General features: G+C 47.4%; 1 protein-coding gene across 3 annotated transcripts; it reads right to left on the bottom strand.

Annotated features, from left to right (window-relative positions):
* Nucleotides 1–1533: 1533 nt before the first annotated feature.
* Nucleotides 1534–10501, bottom strand: MAD2L1BP (MAD2L1 binding protein). 3 transcript variants are annotated; one of them, XM_065912969.1, is made up of 4 exons: nucleotides 10277–10501; nucleotides 6495–6938; nucleotides 5618–5883; nucleotides 1534–3490 (listed from the first exon to the last, which is right to left on the bottom strand). In XM_065912969.1, the coding sequence occupies exons 2-4, from the start codon at nucleotides 6538–6540 to the stop codon at nucleotides 2978–2980; spliced, it is 825 nt and encodes a 274-aa protein (XP_065769041.1). In that variant the 5' UTR covers nucleotides 6541–6938; nucleotides 10277–10501; the 3' UTR covers nucleotides 1534–2977. The 3 variants fall into 3 exon arrangements, with proteins under 3 accessions (XP_065769041.1, XP_065769042.1, XP_065769044.1); XM_065912970.1 differs by lacking the exon at nucleotides 6495–6938; XM_065912972.1 differs by lacking the exon at nucleotides 10277–10501 and having other exon boundaries at nucleotides 6490–8944.
* Between the last annotated feature and the right edge of the window lie 52 nt (nucleotides 10502–10553).

Raw genomic sequence — 10553 nt, 5'->3', positions numbered from 1 at the left:
GCCCGCCAGGTTGCTAGGAGAAGCCGTGTCCATGGAGACCCAAAGCTCCGCCCCTCCATCCTACCGGAAGCAGGATTTCACCCACCTGACCTGCAGGCTAGCCTTCTGGGGCCGCCCGCCAGCCAGCCGTTCTTGCCACGGAACGCTTCCGAAAAGCCTGGGCGTACACTCGCTCCCTTCTGCTTCCTTTCCCCACTGGGCGATGGGAGGTATTCAGTTGTCACGGCAACGGCATGGTTTTTGCCCCAGAATAAGCAGGATACAGTGGTAGGTTGGAGGTCCCAACTTAGCCCAATTCCAGGGCTATTTTGTTTCCTCTAAAGCCCCTCCACACAGTCGACAATTTATTGAGTCCTCGTTGTATAGCATACGCAATGGGGACTTGGGAAGAAAAACAACAGTAAGACTAGCTATATTATTTCACTCCAGTCGTGTCCTTTCTTGGCCTCAGAATTTCCTCAGAAAAGAATTTAAGATCCTCCTGGCTCTAACATTCCCAAGACAATCAATCCCCCCCAGAACCAGGTCTTACAGAGTGGGGTCCATCTATTCCACTGTCCTCAGTCTTCACAGATGGCTTTTTCCCTTTCATAGCATTGTTTCAGCTAAGTGGCAGACAAAGACCTAGAAGCGGGGAGTGGGGATTCCCCAGAGGTCCAATGGTTAGGACTCCAGTGTGTGGGGGTAGGGAGGGGCTGGCTGGGCAATGGGGCACCATATAGGGTCACACCCTGGGAAAGGAGGGTGTACAGAGAGTTAACGTGTGTTTATGGACTACACTTACCATCAACATTTTCACATACAACATCAACAGCTACATGTTCCCTACCACCTACATTTACCTACCTCAGGTCCCACACCTATTGCTTTTAGGTTCAAATGGTAGCAACAGATGAAAGGCCAGAACCACTGAAGCTGGGGATTTTCACTCCCTGGGCTATATATGATTTCTTCACCTGCATCTCTGGAGTGCCCAGCCAAGGTTAAAAGAGATAAACAGATGCCTCAGCAGGCTTGTTGTCAGAGAAGGAGATATTTGTTGATAAAATTATTAACTGATCTATTAATTTCTGGATTCCTTTGAAGAAGATTCATGAAATCAGAATGACCTGGGCCCCAATGCCAAGCTGAGAAGTGTCTAAATTACCTGGATAATTAACTTAGTTTTGATTGTCTAGACATTGTGAAGGTTTTTTAAAGTAGGACTTGAGGGATCAGGCTTGCCTTAATGTCTTCCATCTCAAAAGTTTGTAACTCCCTTTTCAAAATTCTCCCTCCCTTTAAACCGACCCCTCAGCCTGTCCATTTCCAAGTGGGAGATATGGCCCTCTTCTGTAAGGTACTATCAGACAAAAACAGTGGAGAGTCCAGCTGGCGGAGTATGCTTCAAGTGGACACAGCACAGAAAAGAACTCAAACCTCTTGTTTGCATTGATTCTATATTTACTTAGCACCAGTAAGTGGCAGGTTCCACGTCAGGAAACACAATCTGAAGCCAGAGATGAAGTCCCACAGCTTTCCAGTGCTACCAAATTCAGCAGGGCAAACCCAGTTTAATCATCTCAGAGTAAAATCACACAGAATGTACAGTACAGTGTAAAGCACTCAGCCTCTGGAGTCAGCTGGACTGGATCTGAATCCAGGTTTCAACACTTAGGCAAGTTATTCAGTCTCCCCAAGCCTCATCTATAAGACAGAGACAATAATATGAAATCTATAAGGTTATTAGATTAGATAATATATGTAAAGTGCTTAAAACCTACTATAAAATATAAACTATTTTTCATGTTTTCTTAAAGTATTAAAAAATAGTATATATTGTTCACACACACACACACACACACACACACACACCACACACCTATCTCCAACACCAGCAGGGTGAGGATTCTGCCTTCAACTTGCTTCCAAGAAATAAGCAGATGTTCTCAGGGACAAAGAGCGTTAGTGCTCAGTGGTCAGGACAGCACCAAGCTGGTGAGGATAACACTAAGGATCAGGATGGCCAAGCCACAGATGGTGCTGAGGAATGGCCACTGGTAGGAGGGCAGGGATGGCATGAGGACAGTACTGCCAACAGTAACTGCCAGCAGCCACCACGCAACTGCGGTGGAGACACAGGGCGAATTCCAGAAGGGACACGTGGCCTCACAGAAGTGACCCTACTGGGCAGACCCAGTGTCTTAGCCTATAGTTCAATCAGGCTTTGGGAAGACTCTCTTGGTTTTCTTTTCTCAGGTCCCTCCCGCTGTGTGACCTCTGCTTTGGGTACACATACTCTAAGGGTCACAGAAACCAACATGTGGCTGGCAAAGAACATCAAGCTAGGAGTTAGCTGATGAGGACTCTTAGTCCCAACTCTGCTACCAAACTGTTAAAGAACCTTGGCCAAGTCATTTAACTTCCCATATTGGTCCAGGAATAATGAAGAGAAAGAACTATTAGAAATAAAAAAGAAATCATGGAAGGCTGAAGCCTAAGAGACCAAGAGAGAAGATTACTTTAGCCTTAAGCCTCTTTAAGCCAAAAATGTTTCAGGAAAATTTAATATGAATCCATTCATTTTATAATGTATTTAAGTTCACGAATCACAGCCACATTATGTCCCTGTTAAAAATTCTGAAAAGCCATAGCAAAAAGCTAAAAAGGGTCACCTCCCCTCAGTCCTGGGGGTGGGTAGGGAGGGGAGGGAGCCCGTCTGTGGGCCCATGTTTGCTTTCCAGCCCCCAAAAGAAACACCTGATCCAGCACCTTCCGGGAAAATCAGCCTGTGATTCAAAGAGATGCTTGTTCAATGATGATTATTACAACCCCAGCCCTACCATCCGTCCACCAGAAATTCTAAGGGGGGCAGGCAGCCAGAAGGATAGAACCTTCCTCTCACCAGGAATTAACTAGCTCCAAGCAGGAGATGGGTGACGTGGTGCTACCAGGGGAAAGATAATTTAGCCACTGTGTTCACGATGAGCATTCCCATTCATTCGTGGAAGCCTTTCAGTGTCACTGGTGCCTGGAACCAAATGTAATCCTCCCAGGTTGTAGCTGGGATGGCGGGTCGGCCACAGGACAAGGTCACAGTCAGCTTGTGGCCCCGGCTGGGCACTCTGTAGTTGAGCTTGGGTCGAAACCAATCCTCTCCACAGTCGCGGTGACCCTGCACCATGACAACGGTGCCCATGAGTGGAGGGACCTGCAGCTCACTGAAGGCATCAGCCAGGAAAATGGCTCGGAAGAGGCGGCGCAAACAAGCTGCTGTGCTCAAGCTCGGGTCCATGCTGTTGGGGGCTAATCGGGACAGGTCAAGCTCGTAGAACTCCTTGGGGCTGAGGGCATTGCCCCCAAGGAGGATCAGAACTCGAGGGACTAGTGTCCGGGTAAAGAGTCCCTCCAGGTGGCTGAGGACACTCTCCAGTTCTGCCAGGGTTTGCTGGCATTTCCTGCTGCTCACCTCAGCAGTGGCCCGAGGTTTCTTCTTCACTGCGTCCTCTGCCTGTGAGGACAAAGAATGGTGACAGAGAAGCTCTGCAAGGTAGATGAAAGCTAATGCGCTTTGAAGAACCCTGCTGGGACAGAGCAGAATTATAGGACTGGAGCTCCAGATCAGTGAACCGCCACACTCAAGACCCTGGGTTTTATCACAGGGAAATGTATCAAAAAGGAAAATAGATTCTTTGTACAAAATCTTAATTCTTCTGCACTCAGAACAGCAAAGACAGTGTACTGAAGCAGGAGGGCATCCAGAAATTAGCAACTAAAATACTGAAATACTCATAACAAGACTGAGGACTGGAGACTTCCCTGGCGGTCCAGTGGTTAAGAATCCACATTCCAAGGCACAGGATGAGAGCTGGATTCCTGCTTAGGAACTAAGATTCCCATATGCCGCAGGGCAACTAGAGAGCCTGTGCTTGGCAACTATTCAGCCAAAAAAAAAAAAAAAACCACCAAGGATTATTTGGTCTAATAAATTCTGAAGTTCATCCTCCAGTTAAACATGGCATTCATGTTGAGGTTTGACAGAAAACAGCAAAATTCTGTAAAACAATTATCCTTCAATAAAAAGTATTTTTTTAAAAAAAAACGCGGCAAACTGATGGAAGGAAGGGAGGAAGGAAACGAAAGAGTGGGTGGGAGGGAGGAAGAAAAGAGGGGAGGGAAGCAGGAAGGGAGGGAAGAGAAAGAGGACTCCCAGTGGCAAAAATAACTAAAAAATAGATGACAGTGGCTAAAGACAACAACAAATTCTTGGAAGAAAGTAGGAAGCACTCAAGACAGCTGAATAGCAAGTGCTGTCAGAGGGGACTCCCCTGAGAAGCAAAACCACACTGAAGAAGCCCATAAAAGGCACAGGAGTTGTTCACTCAAGCACCACAGAACACAAAAGTGAACACATGGGGACTGAGTGAGCACCTGTGCAAGGACCCTCAGCGTGCGTGTGTGCGTGCTAAGTCACTTCAGTCATGTCTGACTCTTTGTGACCCTACGGACTGTGGCCTGCCAGGCTCCTCTGTCCATGGGATGCTCCAGGCAAGAATACTAGAGTGGGCTGCCATTCCACTCCAAGGGATCTTCCCAATTCAGGGATCAAACCTGCAACTCTTATGTCTCCTGCACTGGCAGGCAGATTCTTTACCACTAGGGCCACCTGGGAAGCCCAGGACCCTTAGATGGCCTGCCAGTTTCCCCCACCCAAACACAGTTTTGGAAGTGTTCTTTCTCTCTTTCCTTCCTTCCTTTTCCCGTCATTGAGTAGTGTATCATGGGAGCACAAATAAATGTGTTCAGTTTACCATGTTTAACTGAAAGATAACTCCAAAATCACTGTTATTATAGCAAATAATCCTCTTTTCCATTATCATTCCCACCCATGTCCTTTAAGTCTATCAGCTAGCTCACAGGGCCAGCCATGCACACAGAACTTTCAATGACTTATTCTTAAGTATTCAGACACCAATAAAAGCCTCAACTGTGAAAGAGGCCAAAACAAATAAATAGGAAAGGAATCTGGAAGAAACAGAGACAGTGCAAGGGACAGAGGAAAACTACAAAAACACATTAATTAATACCCACAAGTAAGAGAAGTTCATACAGACAGGAAACAACAGGATATAACTAAATAGGAACATGTGGGACTTCCCTGCTGGTCCAGTGGGCTCCCAATGCAGGGATCGAACTAGATCTTGCTTGCAGGTTGCAACTAAGACCCAGCACAGTCAAAACAAATTTAAAATATAAAAATTTTAAGAAAAAAGTTCTTAAGACTGTGACTGCCAAAAAATTATTTTAAGTGTAAGAATATAAACTCAAGGAAGAAAAGTATAACTGAAACAAAGAAATGAGGATTTGGAGAGAAAATACACTAAAGTTAGAGGATCAGTTCATGAAGTCCAAACGTAACACACAATAGAAGTTTAAGAAAAAGAAAACAAGAGAAAAGGCGGGAAGGCTTTGACTACCCAGACCAGAGTGGGAAAGGACTGAAGCCATAGGGCTGAAACATCCTTCACAGCTGCTTATGCTGACAGGCGTGAAGGTTCCTTTGACCACCCTTTTTACCTGCCACCATCTAACAGCCACAAAGCTCACTCACCAATTTTCTCCCAAAGCTTGTGCCTACCTGGGGAAAAGGTTTTCGGTAGAAGTGCTTAAGCTGTTCGTAGGGCAGAGGTAGTTGCTGGCGTTGGTACATGATATGTTTCAGGAGCTCACAAGTAAAGCGACAGCAGCCTTCCTGGCTCACAGGCCCAGGAAACACCACTGGCACCATGCAGTCCCTGGGACGAAAGGACTCCAAAGGGTTGGGAGGTTCCTGGGTGGAGGTGGTCTCAAGTAGTTCTATCTGGGGGTCCTGGGTTTCCTCCGACTTCTCACACCACTCCAAATCTAGTAGGTGCACAGAGGGACAAGAGAGAAAAACGAAAAACTTAAAAGGTCTATGGACAAAACACCTTGAAGCCCGATCTCCTCAGTTCTCCAAAGCTAAGCAGGGTCCGGCCTGATTAGAACTGAATGAGAAAAAGTTAAGAGGCCAAAGTCAGTCTTCCCATCCCTTGAGACAACATCAGCCACCACAGCTGAGGCCACACGCCTACACAGGCGGATTCCCTCCGCAAACTCCCCTCTAGGCGGCCGCCCGCAGGTTCCAGATTCCAGTTGCCTAAGAAAGAGACTGCAGGATTTGGGGGGACTGGGTGGCGGGAATTTCGGAGACTGGAGATCTGCTCAGAAATCAGAGGCCCTGATATGGGAAAATGAGTTGAGAGAAAGCGGTGTCAAGCAGGGCACAGAACACGTCGCGAAGAAAGAGGAGGTGAACCAATGGAATCCAGGGCCGCGGATGCGATGGAGTCAAAGGGGCCGAGTCAGAGCTGCGAGGGACGACGGGAAATGGGGACAAGGAACACGGATTAGTGAAACGACTACAGGCTAAATGACTGGAGGGAGCCGTGGCAGGGAGGAAACAAACTCCTCGAGCTCCGGACTCCATACCTTACCAGGGACTGCAGCCGGGGACCGCACTTCCGGCTCCGGGGCCGCCATCACGACCTCCTCCCAGTTCTCCGTTCGGTTTGAATAGGCGCCCCGCGATGCTTCATGGGAAGCCCGCGCCTCCACTTCCTGTTCCGCTGGCCCGGAAGTGGGAGGGGCGCCGCGTCTGTGTGGCAGAGGCTGTGCTGGGTAGGGAATTGAGCCCTGTCAAGCAGCGGAGCGACCTCCTTAACACCCTTCGGCGAGTCCGTCGAGCCCTCCTCCCACAGAGAAAACGCGGGTTCTCAACTACTTGGCGCTGCCTTCCGAGGACACCCGCTGGCCCGCATCCGTTCTTTCCTGCGTCCTCTATTCGCTATGCACCTACTTCGTGTCAGGCCCTGTCCTAGGTGCTGGAGTCTCTGCGCGAAGAAGCCAGCGACTGGAGGGGTCCTCAAGGGGTTCAGTGCCTATAGATTCAATGCATTCTGATGAATTATACAGCAAGGTGTACAAGGGCAGTGGACGCGAAGGACAGGAGCGCCTAACCTAGAGGAGGTGGGAGTGAGGGGTGGTCCAAGAGGAAATTGATCTTTAAGATGAGTAAAGGTAAAGAGGAGGGTCTGGTGGTCCTGGAGACTGTTAAAAACAAACAAGCCCCAAATGGATTCACTTCTGCTAACTCTCACCAAGACTCATTTCCTAACTCTAGTAGGAGTCTCAGCTTCTCCTGGAGTGGAATTATAAACTAACCAGTCTGACATTTCAGCGCTAGTGAGGTAATCTGCAAGATAAATCCCCCAGTACTCCCCCTAAATGGAATTCCCCTTTCTTTTGCTAATAACCTCATTATCCTGCCTCTATTTTTATAAAAGTCTTGCATTTTGTACAGCCCCTCAGAGTGCCTTTGTATTTACTCGATGAGATACTTCCTGATTCATGAATTGTTAAATAAAGCCAATTAGATCTTCAGTTGAATTTTGTTTTTTAACAAGACCTTGAGATACAAGAGCATTCTCAATTTAAGAAATAAAAAGAGTTCGGCTTATGAAGTATTAAGGCTGTGGTAGACAAACAGGAACCAGATTATAGTAAGGAAGGCTTTCTGAGCCATATTAAAGAATTTGAACTTGTTCCTGTAAGGGGATGGAGGAACGTTTGAAAGGTTTAAGTAGGAGAGTGACATGGTTATATTGACATTTTATACTGAAAAATTTAACCTCTACACTGGCTGCAGTGTGGATATTAGATTACAGAGAGGATAAAGGAGGAGGCAGAGATACCAGTCAGAGCTAGCAATTGGAATTACCCAAGTACATGGTGAGAGAGGCCTGAACTAGGGTAGTCACAGTGGGGTGGAGAGAACTGGGTGAACCCTATAGATATTTAGGAAGTCCAATGAGTAAGGTGGTTGATCCCAGGAAGAGGAGGGAAAGTGAGAGACTGTCCAGAAGATAAGCAAAAAAAAAAAAAAAAAGATAACCAGACATTTTACTTCAGCAACTCTATGGCCAGTTGTGCCATTCAATGAAGGAGGGAACACCAGAGGAAGGCCAGTTTTATTGGGTATGAGTAAGGAGAAAAGATGAGTTATTTTTGATAGGTTGAGTTTGCTGTTCCGTTGGACAGTGAAGAGATAATTTAGGAACACCATGAGAAGCAGAAATATGTATTTGAAACCCATCAGCATGGGAGTGGATAATCACCCAGGGAGGTTGTATACAATGAAAATGAGCAAGGATCCTGAAGACACTAATGTTTGGGGATGAGCAGAAAGAAAAAGTCGATGGAGGAGACTGAGGAGTAGCCAGGGAAGTAGTAATAAATATAGACAAGTGTTAGGTGATAGAGACCAAGAGAACAAGTGTGTTTCGGCAAACAGGGACCAGCGATCAAAACACTCCATAAAAAGCATAATGATTAAAATACTGTGGTATTGGCTTAGGAATAAACAAAACGGAAGAGAGTCAAGAAACAGATTAATGTATCAATATATACATAGGTCTTAGCAATGATGAGGCTGACTCTTAAAAGCAAATAATTTGAAACAGCTCCCCATCCATTTAGGAGGGGAAACAAGATTAGTTCCCATTACACATTCTACATAAAGATACACTCCAAATCAATTAAACATATAAACATAGAAATAAACCTCAAAACTCCTAGAAGAAAATACTGGAGAATAATTCATAATTTAGGAGTGGGGTTGGCCTAGACATGACACAAAAACAAAGAAAATATAAAGAAAAATACTGCCAAATCTGACTTTAAAATAAATGTAAAGGTACTATACATAAAGAATGAATGACTAATTATGTACCAGGAAAAAAGTCTGCGTGTGTACATTCATTATTTACCCCGCAGGCAACCACCTCATAAGCACCTCATAAGCAACCCCTCCAGGAAACTAAACACACACATCACCTTCCATCTCCCAGGACCCTGGTCTCCTCCTGGGCAGATATCCCTGCTCCTCCTCCTCCTCTGCCAGCCTTCACTCCTGTCTGCGGTAAGCCAGATTGTATAAGAATGGATATCAGAATGGGCTATCCCACACCAACTCCTAAAAGAAGGGAACTGGAAAGAATGAAGCAAAACTGTGTGTGGGACAGCTGAAAGATCTGTGATGATGAGAGCACAAGTGTTATCAGGTGACTGCAGCAGACCTTGGTTATCAAAAGAGCCCAGTGGTGGTGGCGGTGGCGGTGATAAGGTTGGAGGAATATTCTTAGCTCTGGCTTCCAATCCTCATCTTTTTCAGCTGTCTCACTCAGCCCCTAAGTAGCAGTTTTCCTGGTGGGGTTGTCCCTGGCTGTCTGCAACATAACCTTCCTTTAGCTGAACAGGATACAGAAGTCACAGGTGCTTTCAACCAGTGAAGGCCCCATAATTGGTTGGGTCTGCTAAACCCTTTTGCAGATTTTGGTCCTTCTGCTTTCACCGGTTCGGGGAGTTATGCCATGTGGACAGCATCTACCTGATCAGTAACCTGCCTTCCTCCTTGTGGTCCTTGGGGGGAAGCCATGGACTCCAGCAGGTCTGAACCTCTGCAAGGATCACCAGAGGTAAGCCACTGGTGCTAGTTTTCCAAGGAAAACTGAGGTTTGCAGGGAAGGGTTGTTTTATTTCTGGGCTGCGTTTGAGGATCTCGCTGTTTGTGAAGAGAGGGGAAGTGGACGGTACAATGGGTGAGTGGTGAGTCACGAGACAGCCACGGGACTGGGAACTGAACTCTGGCGTCCTGACTCGCAGCTCAGCAACACCAACTGCTTCTCCATTCTGCCTTTCTAGTGTGTTGTACACTGGTTTATGTCACTGAATGTGTTTACTCCTTGCTGACTGCAAGAGCCCTAAAGAGCAAGAGAGATGACAGCTTGGCAAGAAAGTCAAAAGTCAGCAATCCCCTGGGCCCTTGGCCAAGTTTCTATTCCGGGCAACATCCCCCGCCCTCGCAGCGGTTGACGTAACCCGAGCCCCAGCCCCGCCCAAGTAGGGGCCAGGCTCTTCCTACACCCCTGGCAGTTTTAAAAACCAAACTCGGTTCTCCCGGATTGGTTCTACTTCAAAACAAAGGGGAGGGGTAATACTCGCTACGGGCACTCGCTGCAGGGCAGGGCTGGTTTATGGATTCCAGCCTCGTGTCGGGGCCACCGCGGTGTCTCGGGCTGCTAAAACCAGCCCCCGGAGGGTGCCAGCCCGGTAATAAAGCAGTGACTACTGTGTAAAGGTGGCATAATCATCGTAACAATAAAAGCCATAATTAGGCTAACCACCATCCGCCTCCGCCCTGGCATTGGTCCTGACTCACCCAGAAGGCACGCTGCCGTCGAGGGAGAAACTGAGGCATGGGCGGAGCCAGTAGGCTGGAGGGACAAGCCGCCCTGAATTCTTCAGCTCTCCAGGTCCAAAACATCTTGTCTGGGATCGCGTTAAGGGGCCAAATCCAGAAGCGCCTACAAGGCTAGATTCTATGTAAGCTCCCCGGACTCCAGTGACTGCCCCAGCTCCAGGCCCCTGGGAAAGACCCGCTCAGCTCTCGGAAACTGGAACCAGACTACAGCTCCCTTAGGCCTTTGCGCGCAAAG

This window comes from Muntiacus reevesi, chromosome 20, assembly GCF_963930625.1.
Source record: "Muntiacus reevesi chromosome 20, mMunRee1.1, whole genome shotgun sequence".
Classification (NCBI taxonomy): Eukaryota; Metazoa; Chordata; class Mammalia; order Artiodactyla; family Cervidae; genus Muntiacus; species Muntiacus reevesi.
This window is presented reverse-complemented; position numbering and strand designations above follow the sequence as displayed.

Coding starts and splice junctions, on each gene's coding strand:
- MAD2L1BP (XM_065912969.1), bottom strand. CDS start 6,540: ATGGCGGCCCCGGAGCCGGAAGTGCGGTCCCCGGCTGCAGTCCCTG. Junction 5,884..6,494: donor GTCCCCGGCTGCAGTCCCTG/GTAAGGTATGGA, acceptor TGCACCTACTAG/ATTTGGAGTGGTGTGAGAAG. Junction 3,491..5,617: donor ACCGAAAACCTTTTCCCCAG/GTAGGCACAAGC, acceptor TTGTCCTCACAG/GCAGAGGACGCAGTGAAGAA.